The following is a 17,768-nucleotide window of genomic DNA, read 5'->3' as shown; positions in this document are numbered from 1 at the left end:
TCTGCATTCAGATCAGTCAAGTTTTCAAATAGCAGAGACTGAAATGTGGTTAAACCTTTAGGCCTTGGACGATGTCACATTGCGAGCACACCCTTGTTTCTTTTTCACTGCTCAACCTTCTAACCGCAGCACAGGAAGGCAGATCAGACAGACAGGAAGGAGCCGCAGCATGATAGCTCCAGCAGCAGTGCTGACTGAAGATGCTGTGCGTTTGTGACTCGTTTCTTCAGCTCAGTAGTCCTCAAACAGATCTCACTCCATTAGAGATTCCTCTGATTCACACTTGAAGTTGTCCTGCACCCGCTTTTGGGATAATTATGTCGCTGCCATGTAAAACATCTGTGTGGGCAGCGTTTTACACCCTTTGAACACCTACAGGAAACTTTCAACGAGCCCATGGTGAGTGAACAGGGTTTTTTTTTACTTCTTCGCACATTTTGCCACAGTGTTTACCATTCACAGCTACGGAAGGTTTTTTAATGTTTGATACTGACTGCAGTCCAATTTTCCATCATAGCTTGAGTCTGTTTCTGCTCCAGAACAATGAATATTAAATAGAATAAACACTTACAGATTTCCATTAACTTTTCCGTAAACTACAATACATTTCTGACGTATACAGACACTTATGCATGATTAACAAGTCTTAATTAAATGTACAACTTGTCTGTCTAACTTGTATTCTTTGCACAGCCTGTTGCATCATGAAGATGATGCTGCTACTTTTGCTTGGCGTTTGCTCGATGATAATGTGTAATTTTGCCGCCTTGTGTTTCTGTACCGGGTTATTTGTCAGTGTAACGCTGTCGCAGCTGTTTGACACCACCAACACATTTCGACAACATCATCATTGGCTATTAAGGGTGTACATTTGAGCTGGCAAGCTGTCACGCTCTGAGGTCTGGGCTTTTGAATCGGCTTCCTTTGAGAGAAGTTACGTGATCAGCAACAAACCACACAGGAAGGCATTCGCCATTTCCCGTTTGTCGCTGTGAAACCTCAAGCATCATTTTAAACTGCTGTTTACAGTACCCTCACTGCATTTTTGCTAATATGCTGTGATGTGAAACGACACAACATATAAATGTGTATACCAAATTTCATACTAATAGATGCAACATAATGTGTTTTGCAACAGAAAAGTAATAAATATGGAATGCAAGATACAATAGATCATAGAATAAATGAAGTAGCATATATGTTTGTCTTTTAAAAGCTAAAGAGAAGTACTCAGCCTGTGACAGAGACAAGCATCACTGTGGGCTTCAGGAACCCGTAACAAAACGTAACAAAACGTCAGAGGAAGTGTACAGCATGGTGACCCCCCCTACAGTTTCTACCTTTTTACCTGTGGTATTACAAAGTTAAACAGAAAATGAATTGCAAAATTAGTCAAATCAGATCCTACAGATGTTATTTGATCAGTACACATGTCATGGCTGACAAATGTCAAGTGCAGCAATGGTCCTTAAAGAGACTGATTGAGAAAAATAACAAGGTCATAGGCCTGAGGCAACTTGTGTCAATTAGTGTTGCTGGCACTGATGTGTGAAGTGCTTACTCAAGTTTCAACAGATCTGTTTATCAAACTGGTTCCATTAATATTCAAAACAGATACAAACTTTAAAGCACATTGTTCTGTAAGCTCTGGGCTCATCTTGCCAGCTTATTTTATTTGCTTTTGAACAGAAATACTGAATAATTAACAAACGACTGAACACACAATATAATAAACTTTAGTGTTATTCGACAATGGAGGAAATTATGAAAGATGCTGTCTGTGGTAGTTGGACTTTGTGTAAACGATGCTGTTTTGTGTAGTATAGACACAAACGGGAACTTCTGTCGGCAGAGATTATCAGACTGTCTCATGGAGAGGAAGGCACATTACGATTCGATCCTGGACCGAAGCAAACGCATTACGTGGCAGGATGACTGCTACGTGGATCTTCAGTCCACGTCCAGCTCCGTCTCTTCACAAGCAGCCACAGAGGGTAAGAGCTTCTTTAACAGGTTCACCTATGAAATGATTCATGGCAGAAAGAGGCTTTTCTGTGTTTCCCAAAACTATTCACCATAAAAGCAACCAGTCCAACTTACAGTATGGAGGACAGAAACTGCCCAAAATAAAAAATTAAATGCCTCAAAACCTACATCAATATGCCATTTAATGCACCAGAAAAACACCATCAAAAATACATGTAGTTATTATTGATTTATACAACGGGACACAAATGTTTTTTGTTTTGTTTTTTCAGTTTGGTACTGTATTTATTCAAAATAGCAAAACATTTTATTTCAAGTAATTCACTTTCCCACTTAATTTATTAATTTATTAACTTAGTTTATTAATTGTATTTATTTAATATTTCTTTACATTTCTATTGGTGCATTAGTAAGACTTTTGTTTCTAGCACCAAGCAGAGGAAGATCATTTTGTGGTTTTTTGTTTGGCGACACTGTCATGCAACAAGTGACAACTGTCTGAAGAGAACGGTTTGCTCTGTAAAATGGCAAAAGACACAAACCGCAGGGTCGATAAGACTGTAAAATTCAAAAAATGAGACTGACATCAACCAAGATCCGACTGGTTGGATGGTATTTAACAGTTTGCAAAACAAGCTTTATTTAGTGTATTCTTTTTTTTCTTCCTGTTGATGTGGGAGTTTTCAAAGAATCAAATGAGGGGGATGATTACAGGGATACTGTGGAGGGTGGACGACTGGATCATAATGAAGAAGATAGTGAAGTCTGGTTGTAAGATGAGGACAATCCATTTTTTTTAAGGAAATATATGAATCATGATTATGGATACAACAACATCATTAAATGTAAGAGCTTACTTTTATTCATTACTGAGCCAAAACATGATCTCCAGTTTAATTATACCGAAGATCAATCTTTTATTCTGACTAATCTTCAGCTACTTTATTTATTTATGACACTGTCTACCACAAATTCACATTCTGCTAAACCACAGAGGTGAGATTAAAGTCTTATCAGTGAGGCAACAGGATCTGTGATTGATGAAAGGACGACATATCTGCCATGATTTGAAGTTTTTTCATTTAAGTCCTTCAAATATTATGAGGAAAAAGTCATTACAATCAAAGGGTTTAACAAGTTTATATGGAAAGACCAGTTGTTTCAAGTTGGTCTTTTTTTCTCTTTCTAGTTGAACACAATGACTTTTGTTACTAATACTTGGCAGAGGATGGCAATTTTATGGTTTTCGTGTGGTGACACTATGTCATGCAATGAGTGACAACTGTCTTTGCTCTGTCAAATGTCTAAGGACACAAACAGCAGGGTCATTAGGACTGTAAAATTATTAAATCAAAAATGAGACTGACATCAACCAAGTTTAGACTGGTTGGAACATATTTAACTGTTAGCAAAACAAGCTTTATCTAGATTTGCTGTATGCTTTTTTTCCCGGAGATGTGGGAGTTTTCAGAGAATAAAAAAGTAAGGGGCATGATTTTTTTTTAAAAAGAAAAGAAAAGAAAAAAAGATCACACTCAAGTTCCCCGCAATGGTCCACTCCCACCATCCTCTTTATTTAATACCCGGCATACACCTCCATTAAAGTTTTAGGGTAAAAAATGTCAGAAGCAGCTATTACACAAATTATATACCATCGGCTACATTTACTGAGTGAAGCTATTGTTTGATACTGTCGCCTAGTAACTATTGATCACAAATGACATACCGCTCACCACGTCCGCTCAACAGTTTCCTGGGGGGGAGACCCTGCTAGTGTTCAGGAAGCTTTCAGGTGTTGGAAATTACCTTGATCTTTCTCGAGAATAAGGTACCAGAAAATGTAGGTGCCACTGAGTTATTTTAGACAGTTAGTATACGGATATTCGGCAGATTGAAAGCCAAGGAGTTCCTTTCAGTTTTACTCAAAGAGGATGGAGAGTCTTGAGGAGAATTTGGTGCTACTGATGTCACCTACGGCAAGAGTCAGATGTTCCTGGCTGATACTCGTTTTTCAGGTTTTGTATAGCTTAAAATGCAAGAATCTGAATCTGCTTGATTTCAGTTGGATTATCAATGCAGCCTGTGGTTGATCATGAAAAGATTTCTATTACAACCTATTTTTTTTTCTAAAAGCAGCTTACTGATTTTATGTTCAAATGCCAGCAGGGTGTTTCAGCGTGGATTATTGAGGACTTCATGATAGCAGCATGTTACGATATTCAAATGACTGTAATTACACTGTCAAGTAAGGTTAATTAAGGCTGAGGAAATACGTAGGTACCTTTTTTTTGTAGGCAATGTTGTTACCATATTTGACAAGCACTGATGATAATTGCTGACCACAATAATTGCTGCAGAACATTGCTGCAAGGAATTGATGGACCTGTTAAATTTAGGTTTCTAACAGTGATTAAATTGGTTTTTGGAGTTTGGAGAAGAGACCGTAGCAAAAATCCTTGGCTGTCTTTGTCTGGGTTTATTTGCTAACTGGCTGTCGTGCTGTATGTTGTGATTTTTTTTCCGTAATTACTTCATTATCAAGGAGGTTATGTTTCCACATGTTTGTTTGTTTGTTGGTTGGTTGTTTGGTTGGTTGGTTTGTCAGCAGGATTACACAAAACATAAATGGATTTCCACGAGACTTGGATGGAGGATGGGTCCCATTAACTTTTCAGATCCAGGAATTTTTTCTCACTTCCTTTAACAAAGCAAAATATATTTGTTAATTTCTCATGAACTAATGCATGGATCTTTGAAAATCAGGCGTACTTAGGTGACTGGTACCTATGAGTGAGTACAACACAAGTCTTTCCTGAGTTGTGGGATAGTGAATGCGGTTGAATTCTCTCCTAACTCAATCCTTTTTGAGGATGCATTAGAAATTCACGTTTTGGTACTTTTTCATTATTTCTATTATGAATTTTGGATTGGTGGAGCTTTCTTTTTTAAATCTTTGCTCCAGCTTAAAAAAACTATTAAAAAAAGGAAAAGCGTCTATGGATCAAGCGGGAACATGTAGGCGGGGCTAGCAGGAGAAATGCTAAATTACATAATCAAAGTTGTCATTCTGAGGGGATCACAAACACAAATTGACATTGCATCCAATAGTTGTTAAGATATTTCAGTCAGTCATAGTGGTGGACCGATCACGTAACAGACAGACCAACATTGCAATCCATAGAGTCAGGCTGCTATCACAGTTAGAAGCAAGAGAGAGGGGGTTGGAATAGGGTGAGGATATCTGTTTGTGTTATAAGATGGATGATCAATTTAAAATGTTTTACAGAAGAAGCCATCAAACGAAGGGGATGAACATGGCCATACTTATGAAATTCATTGTAAATATCAGGGGAGGAAATGAAAAAGGAGAACAGACTGCTTCTCAGAATAATAGGTATTGTGCAATTCGATTCACCCAACAGAAGAAAAACAAAATGACAAATGTCGGACAGAGACAATATCTACAATTTTTTTTGAATGTCATGTCATGGTTAAGTGAAGCATTGGGAAGCAGCATGAGCTCTCATTAAATTTTATTGCAGAAACAGTTGTCCTGTGTCAGACATAATGACAATAACTAGCCTCTGTCCTTAATTGAAATGGCATGCATTTTCTAACTTTCAGTTACTGATGAATGCTTATCGATTTGATTATCTCATTCATGATTCTTTTTTCTTCTTTTCTTTTCTCTTTCCATCTTGGTTCAGAGGTTGGCTGGATCCAAAAGCATCAAGAGCAGCTACGGCGCTTCATAACAACCTCCTTCCTGGAGGGGATGTTGAACCACCTGAGAAAGGCGGATGTGCTAAGCTCAGCTGAGGAGATCAGGATCAAGGAAGCGGGCAGAATTCAGGACCAGGTTAACATGCTCACAACTATTGTCACTGGCAAGGACACTCAAGGGTCCGATGTCCTCCGGGGCTTCATAGAGAGCTCAGATTCTCAGGTGGCCCAGCTCGTCATAAACCATGGTAAGGGGCTAGAAATTAGATTTTCTCTCTGTGTTGGTGATTTTCAAAAAGGTGACGAAGAAATTGCTTTCAGTTCTTATAGTGAAGGCAACTGGTAGCTTTGGTGGTAGAGCAGGTCATGCAGTTATAGTGGAGATACTAGTTGATTCCTAAATCCTCTGAACAGCATGTCAACTATGTCATTTACCAAGACACTGAGCCTTAAACTTCTCCTCTTGAGCTGCACAGTGTTGTACACAGTGTTTGAATTTGTGCCTGTAAACTATACACACTGGAGAGCACTTGGTACAATTGCGCACATATAAATGCAATCAATTTCCTCCTTGAAGTTGTAATCAAAAAATAACAAACCTGATAATTTCCGTATTACTGACAATAGCATGCTCTCTTCTGCAGACTCCATGGTGAAGGAACACAAAGACGTGCTGTTGCGTCGATATGAGCAGTACAGAGACAGAGATTCAGTCAGCTGCCCGAAACTGAACATCTCCTCCAGAACCTTACTTATGGTCGATGGACTTTCTGACCTCCAGCAAAAGGAACATGACTTAATGCAAGTGGGGGTCACTCGAGGGAGGAAAGGAAATCATCTCAGACAGATGGGGCTGCCCAAACTCTTGGAGCCCCTGACCCGGGTCAGTTTACCTCCCAGGGTCTCCCTCACAGTCGGGGTGGCTGGTATTGGCAAGACAACCTGGGTCAGACACTTCATCAGGCAGTGGAGCCAGGGGGCAATTTGTGCAGATGTGAGCTTCGTCTTGCCTTTCACTTTTTCTGAGCTGAACTCGCTGGAGAAACTTTCTGCAGAGAGGCTGGTGAAGATGGCTTTTCCTCATTTAACAGATCCCAGTCTGGTCCTGAGCGGCTCCTGTCGCACACTGCTCATACTTGACGGCCTGGATGAATTCCGCTGCACTTTAAACTTCTCCGATGCAGCTCCGTGCAATGACCTGAAGAAAGAAGTGTCCATTGATGACCTAGTTACTAACATCATCCGAGGGAATCTGCTTCCTGATGTAGCAGTGTGGGTGACTGCCAGGCCAGGAGTGGCCTCACTCATCCCTGGAGGTTTGGTTGACAGAGTGACTGAGATCCCAGGATTCAGCCCGAAGGACATCCAGCTCTTCCTAAACCATCACTTCTCAGAGAGAGATTTTGCCAGTAAAATATGGGCACACTTGGAGTCCAACAATATCCTAATGGTGATGTGCTACATACCGTGCATTTGCTGGATAGTAGCTGATACTCTGACATACATCATGCAGAGTGGAACGCAAGAGAGCCTTCCAAGGACTTGTACTGAGCTGTATGCTCACTTTTGTTCCATGAAGGCAGAAGTGGGTGAACCAAGAGGCAGGGAGCCTGTAAAAATGGAGCAGCTCCATGGGACCAATCGCAAACTGCTGGGGAACCTTGGACGTCTGGCGTTTTATGGGCTCCTCAAACACAAGTACACCTTCAGCGAGCAGGACCTAAGGGCCTATGGGATAGATCTCCTGTTAACTCAGTGCAGTCTTGGTGCTGGAGTTCTTGTTCGGGAGGAGTCACCAATTTCCACAACATACCGGTTCACTCATTTGACTCTCCAGGAGTTTCTTGCTGCTACTTTCTACCATGGTTCCTCCAAGCGGGCCATCTTTGACTTATTCTCAGAGAGCACAATGTCTTGGCCCAAGATTGGTTTCCAGAACCACTTCAAAAGTGCCTTTCAGCACTCGCAACAAGCTGAAGATGGTCATTTGGATGTGTTTGTGCGCTTCCTGACAGGCCTGCTGTCCTCAGTGGCACTGAAACCACTTGCTGGAATCCTGGCACTCGGGAAAGAAGATGGCAATCTGAAGTCATGGGCAGCAGGGTTCTTACAAGGTCTCCTGGTCAGCGGGGGTGCTGTTGTGTCCTTGCGTGCAGTCAACCTGGCTTATTGTCTACAGGAGCTGCAACACACAGAGCTGTTGCGGACCGTAGAGGAAGATTTACAGCTTGGTAGCCTAGCAGGGAAGCTGACACGGGCTCACTGTGTCGTGCTGGGCTACCTGCTGCATGTGTCTCCAGAATGCAGTGAACAGACCAACTTAACAGGCTCTCTGAATTACTCAACAGTGAAATGTTTGCTCCCACAGCTGCTGTACTGCAGCCACCTCAGGTCAGCTACCCAAAGCACTTTCTCCCAATACACTAAAATTCAAAAGACAGATTGAAGGTTGAAACTTTAAACTTATGTACTCCACAGGTTAGAGAATAATCACTTCAAAGACGATGTCATGGAATTGCTGGGAAGCCTCCTAAGTGCCAAAGACTGCCATATCCAGAAGATAAGGTGAGAATAAGAATAATTTCAACTCCTCGGGTAATTCTTCATATGAAGAACATTTCATTGAAATGCCTGATTGCTCACATAAATGGTAAAACGTACATAATTATGAGTTAGTGTCGGTCTTGATTATTATGAGGGTGTAAGAGACTCTTGATCATGAGTCCAGTCCTTTGTAGGATTGGTGCAGTGATGATGATGACTGTAATTACCATTACTACTTTGTACCATATAAATGTTTTATCTTTTTTTCACCTCCTCAGTTTGGCAGAGAATGCCATCAGCAACAAAGGTGCCAAAGCCCTGAGTCGAGCCCTCTTGGTGAACCGGACGCTAACCTCTCTCAAGTGAGATCTGTTTTTTGCCATTGACTGATTGCACAGGCCATAGATCAGTGTGATATCACAATGTTGGTGTTGTACCAAAACATGATGATACTCCAGGATTATCATTTAACCCTGTAAGACCCAAATATAGAAAAACCTAAAAAAAAAAAAAAAATGTTTTGACCCTTCAGATTTTGTTGTAGGAGGCCTCTGGTGCAGAAATGAAAGAGTAAAAAAACAACAACTAAGGGTTCATTTGCAGGGTTGACTGCTTACTTAGCCCCATAAAGGTATATAACATCAAATTATGAAAGACCAAGAAAGTCTTGGGTCAAGTGTAGGATTCTCATTTAGGAAGTCTGCTTCTTATTTGTCTCCCTCAGTTTTCTGTAGCTGTTTGGTTAGGTTTAGGCTACAAAAATACTTGGTTAGGTTTAGAAATGATTGATGTTTTTGAATGATGATGTTCCAGACATAACACCAACAGGGCAATATCAGATCCTACAATGGCCGTAACCCTTTGAGTTCATAACAGGAAAGTTGTGGGCTTCTACAGCACTAAACTTAAGTTGGTGCTCTGCCTGTTTGGTAAACAATTGTTAAACATAAATTAGGGAAAACTTTTATGCTGGTTTCTTTAACCTGAAAACTTTCTGGTTTTATTGCATTTGTGCAAATCTCCAACCAACCAAATTCCTGCAGTTCTTATGGTCTTTCTCTTCAAATGTAACTAGCATATTCTGTATATTGCTACATAGGTTTTCTGTTGTGATTTTCCATTGCTGTATATCATCTAACCACATTTTTATAATTAAGTCTCCGGAACAACAACATCGGCTCTAAAGGTGCAAAGTTCCTGGCAGAGGCTCTGAAAATGAACCAAGTCCTTGTATCAATTAAGTGGGTGATATTGCCATACATTTCAGCTTAACCACACAATTATCCTGCAATATGTCCGTGTGTCCCATAGTTGCTGTAATTGTTCATTTTCTCTAACCATTCATCAGCTTCCAGAACAACGCCATTGAGGAGGAAGGTGCTCAGGCCCTTGCAGAGGTACTGCTGTGCAACCGCAAACTGGTGTCTCTGAAGTGAGTGTTTACTGCCTCTTACTTATGTTTGTTCCATGTCCCTTGCATAGTATATGTGTTTGTTCATGCTGATGATGTGGAGTAAAACGTTGTTCTCTCATGCATGTAATCATTCAGTATACAGAAGAATACGATTGGAGCAGGAGGAGCCAAAAGGATTGCAGATGCACTGAAGACAAACCGGACTCTCACAAAGCTGATGTAATCTTAAATCAATACAGTATATTCATTCACTAGACTGACCTTGATTGTACTACACTGCACTTTTCGGCATTGAGCTGGTACAAGTATGCAAACATTCAATTTGGCAATTTGTAAGATATGGCCAGAATTTTAGCTTACAACATGCAATAAATAATAAACATTATCAACAGAATGTGAAGAAACAAAAGTCTCTGTGCTGTGTTGTAGAGATGAGAGTGCATGCTAACCAGCTAGCCCTGGCTCGTACTATCTCATAGATGCCCCAAGATGCATCAGTTCAATAGCTCCCCTAGTTTCATCTGGGAGATGTAAACGCAGCAGGCTTGCCACAGTCGACTCGCAAAATGTCAAGAAAGGAAATATTTTTGCACTTTTTTTTTCTCATTTAAACAGAAAAATACACCTGTACACTGAGTTCAAGTTTCTCTCTTTCACTTAATCTAAGACAAGTTTAACTGCCTTTTAAACTCAGCATAAAACACCCATCAGTGTTGATGTCACGTCAAAGACATCTACGTATGTGTTGCAATGATGTCTACACATGTTAGCGGCTAACCCTGGCACATGCTGTCCCCTAATACTACTTTGAACTTTGTACTACTTAATACTTCTACTACTGAATTTAGTTTCTCCCTTTAACCAAACCGAGACCAAACGACAACTTAGCTTAATTGCCTTGTTAGCTAGCTACAGCCAGAATAGCTGCCAAAGTGCAGCAGGTAAGCATTACTCTGATGATATGCAGCTCCCTAATATTTTGCAGCCGCCTTAGAATTCTGGTCATATTTTATAAATTACACATTTAACAGTTTGCCCATTTGATTAAATACTGCTAGCTGTTCTTCTTTTTCAATTTCTTTTACATGAATACAGAAGCTAACTTGTTGCTAGATTTGCTCATTCAATAGGCTAGGCTTCACCGTTGTTAACCACAGAGCCTTTAATTGAGTCACATACTGATTGTCTAGATTAATTATTTGACCTTTTCTTAATGGGTCCATTGTATTGTTCTTCTTGTCTGTAGTCTTTGTAGCAACCAGCTTGGGGACAAAGGAACCATCGCTCTGGCAGAGGCTTTGACAGTCAACCACACTCTGCTCTCGCTTCAGTCAGTATCTTCTGTAGCCGTCTTATTGTCCATCATGTTGATTATAAATCTCTGCCGCTGATGTCGTGGGCCATTACATTCACAGACTGTGTGCGAGTCATGTGTTGAACCTCTCTTTTGGCAGGCTTCAGAGTAACTCAATCAGCAACAGAGGGATGACGGCCTTGACCAAAGCACTCAGGCTGAACCGGGGTCTCGTCTCCTTGAAGTAAGTTTGAAACTTCTCTCTGTTTTACCAGGTCGCTTTCCTCTAACAACCAAAGATTAACGATATTCGGGACTTGATACTGGAACTAAGTTTACGAAATTAAACTTAGTGGTGTGGTGGTGATGAGTTATAAGTTACAGTTAACGGTTTGCACATTAGTTTAGGGTTAGAGCTTTAGAAGTGCTAGTGGGGGGATTTTATCACCAATTGAAGGAGCCAGGCTTGCTGTTTCCCCAACTTTCAAGTCTTTATGGTAAGATAAGCACAGTAGCTGGTTGCTGTAGCTTCATATTTACTGTACAGACATGAGGGTGAGAGAGAGTATCATCTTTTCATCATGTATCCCAAAAAAGGTCAATAGGTGTATGGAACTGTCTCTGGATTTACAGTAATATTGAGGTGCATAATGTACGTAAATTGATCTTTCCTCTTTTATGTTTTTTTAATCTGCTCAGTTTAAGGGAGAACTCGATCGGTGTGGAGGGAGCAAAGAACATGGCCCACGCGCTGCATGAGAACAACTCCCTACAAAACCTTGAGTGAGTCATTTCGTTAAAGGCAGTGTGTCCTGTAATGCCCCATAAAGAGTGCAGAAAGACCCAGCTGTTCAGACATTGTTATCTTTGGTATTTCAAACTGTGGCTAATGTATGGCGGAACACGCCCATGCAACTTAAAGCCCCAGATTCTACAACAGCGCTGCAACAATTGTTCACCTCTATGCCACTTTATTCAATTTTTTCACACTGAACCAAGCAGCACCAGCATAAAGCCACTCAAGTGAATCATTTCATACAGCATAAAGGTGTTACAGAATCAATAGAGGCATGTTGGTTCGCCTCTGGTGCTGCTCTATTACTACTTCCACTGGGGAATCGGAGGTGAAGCAAAAATGTCCCCCCAAGTGTGAATGCTGTGATTTTTTTTTGGAGTAGTAGAACTTCACTGCTTAGTATTCATGGCATTCATCAAACCATTTTTTAGGATTATTTCACCTTTAATCACTTTCACCCAATAAAAGTATGTGTAATTTTCGAACTTCAAAGCCATGTGTGTTATCAGCCGGAAAGCAGAGATATTGCCAAAAGCAGTAGTAAAATGACACATAATGTAGATAATGATGTCTTTGTCACTCTCTGTCGCTTTTTTACTCTGTGGGATCTTGTGTAATATATTTGCTGTGTATATGTGTGTGTGTCTCTTCGTATGTCCTTGTCTGTGTCTCAGTCTCACAGCCAACCTGCTACACGATGAAGGAGTTCAAGCCATAGCCGGGGCAATTAAGTTCAATCAAGGCCTCACGTCTTTGCAGTAAGTGAGGAAATGTCGGCACACAGAGTGATACACACACAAACCTGCTTGTGGCTCAGGCATTACCTGCTGCTTTGAAAATGTTCCTGAGTACCACGATAATGGTTAAATTATAGACCCCGCTCCACTAGCTCCTTAAATAGAGTCGTGCAATCAGATCACAATATCAGAATATAAAAAGTTAAGCGTCAAGATTGATGAGAATGTCTGACTATAGTTTTTGCACTATTGATAAATATCTATATGTAAAGTGAAATGGGACTCAACTCTGCAGTTTCACTCAGCTCTACTGAGCATTTTAGAGACTTTACCTTGTTTATAGACGCTAAAACAATTGAACGATTAATCAATTATCAATGAAATAGATCACCAACTATTTTGATGATCGATTAAATGGTTAGAGTGACATTCTAAGAAACAACAGGTTTTGAAACGTTAGCTAGCTCAGCTTTGTTAGCTAGTCTGTCATTCATTAGTAGATGCACCCAACAACAACCAGGCGGAGGTAGCAATTAGCTGGTGGAGATAATGGAGCATTTAGATGTTAAAGAACCAAGAATAAGAGCTGTTTATACTGTTAGTGTTGGAAATAAATGCTATTTGCTGAACCTGGTTGATATTTAATTATGCTATTCTTTGCTAACACATTCACTACATCAAATTTATGAGGTCATAATACGTCAATGTTTTGTTAACATGTGTTGCTGCCCACCAGTGGCCAAAACATAAATAAGTGCAAGTCAGTCACAGCCACAGAATCACTGAACACAACTACTTTAGCACTTCATCTGTACCTGTTTTTATTTGTCATGGTTGTGACATTGAAAAACTACACATGTAGCTTTTGCCTCACGGTTGACTTGATATTCGTCTCGTCCTCTTTCCACAGCCTTCAGTGGAATTTCATCAAGTCCTCTGCCACCAAAGCTCTGGCCCACGCTCTCCTCTCGAACTCCACGATGCAGCTCTTGGAGTAAGGCCGACAGTTCAGACGGCTGCCGATGCCAGCCTCACTTTACCCACCCATTTGTCACACACACTTTTCTCTGTAATTACATTGATCCACCCAGATTTTAAAGCTGTATTCTGTCGAGGAAGCCTGGGCCATCATTACTGAGAACAAATAGCCAGCTACAGGGTTTCATTGACTGATCGTGGTCCTATCAGCCACAAAACAGTTATGGCAAATTTCAGCCACAGGGTCGTATGGTTATTTCTGATTTTCGGTGTGTCTGTGTGTAAGTCTGTTTGTCTCCGTCTTTTGCTGCAGTCTGCAGGAGAATGCTATCGGGAATGAAGGTGTCATTTTTCTTGCTGAAGCCCTGAAAACCAACGCTTCTCTACGTACTTTATGGTTAGTAGTATAACAGTTGATCAATATTTATTTCAGTCTTTAAAGCCAGTTGACCCCCCAAAAAAATTTGTTTTTGTCCTCTCACCTGTAGTGCGTTTTATCCATCTAGACTGTTTTGATTTAAATTGCCTAGTTTTGGAGATATTAGCTGTAGAGATGTCTTGGCTAACTAAATGGCACCCTTTTAGGGCACCAAAAAAAAAAAATAGATTTGAAAAACTCAACAGGAGTGTCCACAGACCTTTTTTGGAGTTTCGTGTAGGAGCTTTTTTCTTTCAACCCAACTACACCCACCAACTGTGTGGCCTTGCAGAAGGAAGCATCTATCCATCTACCTGTGCACTTTTTTGTCGCTTTGAGCATCACAAGCTGAGTGCCATCTAGTTCTGCTATTTTTGCGAAAAGGCAGACTTCTCTACGGCCGGTATCCTCAAAACTTGACGACTCCCACCAAAACAATCTAGAAGGATAAATACCCCTTCAGGTGACAGGGAAGATGTGTATTTTTGATTTTTAATACTGTATGAATATACGTTCACATAAAAGCTGTGATGACCAAATTCATTTTGCATATGTGGCATCCAATTATTGACCTATATCTTAACTGTGTTGCATGCTGTCTCTTTAGTCTCCAGGGCGTCTCAGCAGGAACAAGTGGCGCCATTGCTATGGCAAAGGCTCTTCTGACAAACCAAACCCTGCAAACATTAGAGTGAGTAGAATCTCTAACTCTCTATTTGTTTTGTTTTTTAAGTTACAGATGATTGTATCCTGAGCATAAGAGAGAAAGATGTGGCTCAAATGTGAAAAGCAGGTCTGCTGGGTTAATGAGAAACACTGTTGCTCGTCTCGAAGCTTATTTCCTACGATTACTTAGTCCATCTGAAAAAAAGCATTTTCACTCTCATTTGTGTGTTGTATAGGTTTGACAGCTTTTGAATAGTTTTGGACTTGAAATGTGTTTGTCCATTCAAGCCCGACAACGCCAGCACCCAATTTAACTTGTCTGTTTGCCACAACCCTACAGACATGATGGATATAATTTTGACGGAGACCACTGTGGGCAACTTTTAAAAAATGTAGAACATTTTCTGAATCAGTTGACACCATTCATTGGCTTATCAGATATGTGATTTTATTAACCAAACAGACATTCTTGTCAGGTTATTTTATTGTGAAACATATTGATTGTCTGAAAAAGTGGACAACACACTAATCATAACGTAGAGTCAGCCCCAGCGCTCTCATAGAGAGTTTCTTTCAGTTTTGAAGTTCAGTTCAATTGTAATTAAAAGGTATTTGGTCAATGAAACAACACAGAAGAACAGGCTTAAAGGGATATTCTGACATAGATTTAATCCATGGTCTAACACAGTGTGACACAGAGTAAGACCCCCCCATTGAGAGATCAAGTTTTCTGACCGCTAGCTTATGTAGTTTTAGCAACCTAAGAAAAGACCGCATAACAACACACTGCAGTCTATGCCTCTATCAAGAAACCACCATCAAAAAGCACTTTGTATCATGTTTTTTTAAAAACAGCAGCAAAAGAAAGCCTCTGTAAGAAAATGCATTGTGAAATGAAGTCTGTAAGAAAATGCATGGTGAGGTAAAGTCTGTAAGAACAAAGCCTCGGTGAGAGGAGGGGCAAGACTCTTTAATAACCTCTCCTTTTTTTCCTTTATGCAACGAGCACAATGCAGCTCATTACGAAGCGGTGGGCTTCCTACTTCATGGAAAAGAAGAAATTCTAACATCTCATCATTAGAAACAACACAAAGTAGATGCATAAGGAAAGATCTGGTTCAATAACAATTCCGTTTTTGGATTCAGTTGTCTCTGGTGCCTTGTAATCTAACACATCCTTGTATTTCTTGATGCTGCCAGTGTTTAAACATGCTCTGCTACGTTGCTTTGTTTTATACTTAATGTGAGTGTTTGTTAATGTCAACACATTTTCTGCTGTTTCAGTCTACGTGGGAATGCTGTCGGGATGGAGGGAGCCAAGGCTCTGGCTAATGCGCTGAAAAGCAACAGAAGCCTGAAGTCTTTGAAGTAAGTCCTTACATGAGCTGATCAAGATCCACGAGAACCATAATTTCAGTCTGTCCAGATTAGAAAGTATAAGTGCAGGTAGTACTCCTTAGTTACTGTTCTACCCTACGTCTTCACTGTAGAAAAAACACTCAACAAACTGAAATTTACATTTCCAAAGGAAATTGACTTGAATTAACTGTTCAATTTGGTTGGATTTTTTGTTATTTCAGATTGAAGTTTCCCAATTCAAACATATTTTCTTTTGATTAAGATTAAATCTATTGATCTGTATTAGCTCTGAGGGACTGGACTTCCTGTTTGTTTCTGTAAAGATGTCAGCAAAATCCAGCATTTTACATTTGAAAAGAAAAGCCTGTACTTTATACTGTAAACATCTGGACCATTTAATCAAAGAAAAATATGACTCGTCTCCTTGCGCATCATTAGTCTGCAGGAGAACTCTCTGGGGATGGATGGAGCCATATTCATTGCAACTGCCCTGAAGGGAAACCACCAGTTGACGTACATCAAGTGAGTGTCTTCTTTTTCAACACCCTGCTCTCTTTACTGTGTGTGATGATGAGTGCATTTTATCATAGAAGGCAGGATTTCAAAGATGGGCTTGAAATACTGTCCGTCTGATTAATAAGCGCTCTGCTCGTTTTTAAACTGACATCTGTTTTTTGCAGTTTGCAGGGAAATGGTGTTGGAGAATCTGGAGCAAAGGTAATATCTGACGCGATAAGAGCCAACGCACCGGGCTGTGTGGTCGACATCTGAACCAGAAAAGATCAGCTGCAGCTGAGGAAGGTCAACCCTGTAGCTCAGACATAACAGCAGGCATGGTTATCAGAAGATGGTGTAAACTATGTAATATAGTTAGCTGTATTTTTGTACTTGAATATCACTCTATAACTGTATTAATAGATAAATGTATATTTATTCTGACATTATTGTTATTGGAGTATCAGTTGCCATCCAATGGATAAAAAAGAGACTTGTCTCAAATGAGGATATGTCCTAATTTAGATGTCCTGTCTTTCTATACAGTCGCTCTATTTGCACAAAGGAATTTACTATAATAAAAATAAAATGGATACTGATATTCACTCAGCAGAATTCCTCACTGCTCACTGTATGTCTCCTTTAAACTGATACTTTATTTAGATTTCCACAGCTAAATTATCCATTCATCGCTAATGCGTGGAATTATTTCTTAAGATTCTTTAGCATATGCACCAGTGCCAGGAAAATAAATAAATAAATACAATAATAGAAAACAGTAGTAATAATACTACTGATCCTATATAACAAAATTAAATAATAACATCATAATCAACCATGTGGATATTTACATCAATCAAGAAACCACACAGAGGTCTCTTGCAGAGTGGTGAGGAGGTGATGTGATTAAGTGGCTCAGGAGGCAGTGGTTAAAGGTTCAAGTGGGATCCATGGCAACAAGCATCAGTGGGTCCCACAGCCCAGAGCAGAGGAGATGGCTTGAACAGGGTCTTATGGCACTTGTGATCAATCTGTTTTATATTTGTTTGGGCTTAAACTGGTGGTCGCTGTTGAGAAAAGGAGAAACCAACAGCTCAGATCTTTGCCAGAGTCTACATCACATATTAAACTGGATTATGTACCTCTCTAAATGGAGTTAGACTTAACTTACAGCCCCTTACGCTTGGATTTACCATATAAAAAAGACAGAAAAAAAAGAAGGCCTGTGTGTTTCAGAGCCACTTCACTTTGCGACACAGTGTTTGAAAGATGTTTTTGAGACGCTGTGCTGAATTAATTTGTATGTGCCAGAGACGCTGCCAGGCATATATTATGCAAATGCATAACAACATGGTGAC

General features: G+C 40.2%; 1 protein-coding gene across 3 annotated transcripts; it reads left to right on the top strand.

Moving 5' to 3' along the window:
* The first annotated feature begins 163 nt into the window (after nt 1–163).
* On the top strand, nt 164–17,025 carry nlrc3 (NLR family, CARD domain containing 3). Of its 3 annotated transcripts, none has more exons than XM_030399230.1 (19): nt 164–399; nt 1,827–1,994; nt 5,694–5,957; nt 6,354–8,100; nt 8,188–8,274; nt 8,532–8,615; nt 9,411–9,494; nt 9,602–9,685; nt 9,803–9,886; nt 10,914–10,997; nt 11,122–11,205; nt 11,661–11,744; nt 12,432–12,515; nt 13,405–13,488; nt 13,786–13,869; nt 14,498–14,581; nt 15,841–15,924; nt 16,354–16,437; nt 16,596–17,025. In XM_030399230.1, exons 2-19 carry the CDS (start codon nt 1,871–1,873, stop codon nt 16,684–16,686), a joined length of 3,405 nt encoding a protein of 1,134 aa, XP_030255090.1. In that variant the 5' UTR covers nt 164–399; nt 1,827–1,870; the 3' UTR covers nt 16,687–17,025. The 3 variants fall into 3 exon arrangements, with proteins under 3 accessions (XP_030255090.1, XP_030255091.1, XP_030255092.1); XM_030399231.1 differs by having other exon boundaries at nt 1,822–1,994; XM_030399232.1 differs by lacking the exon at nt 164–399 and adding an exon at nt 5,273–5,380 and having other exon boundaries at nt 1,898–1,994.
* Nucleotides 17,026–17,768: the final 743 nt, after the last annotated feature.

Source organism: Sparus aurata, chromosome 20 (assembly GCF_900880675.1).
Source record: "Sparus aurata chromosome 20, fSpaAur1.1, whole genome shotgun sequence".
NCBI classification, from domain to species: Eukaryota; Metazoa; Chordata; class Actinopteri; order Spariformes; family Sparidae; genus Sparus; species Sparus aurata.
Note: the sequence above shows the minus strand (reverse complement) of the source record. Positions and strands in the feature narration are given on the sequence as shown.

What these genes read in the sequence shown, in the direction of transcription:
- nlrc3 (XM_030399230.1), top strand. Translation starts at nt 1,871, where the DNA reads ATGGAGAGGAAGGCACATTACGATTCGATCCTGGACCGAAGCAAACGC. An exon ending in TGCCATATCCAGAAGATAAG is followed by an intron (nt 8,275 to 8,531) that starts GTGAGAATAAGA and finishes TCACCTCCTCAG; the next exon opens with TTTGGCAGAGAATGCCATCA. An exon ending in CACACTCTGCTCTCGCTTCA is followed by an intron (nt 10,998 to 11,121) that starts GTCAGTATCTTC and finishes CTCTTTTGGCAG; the next exon opens with GCTTCAGAGTAACTCAATCA.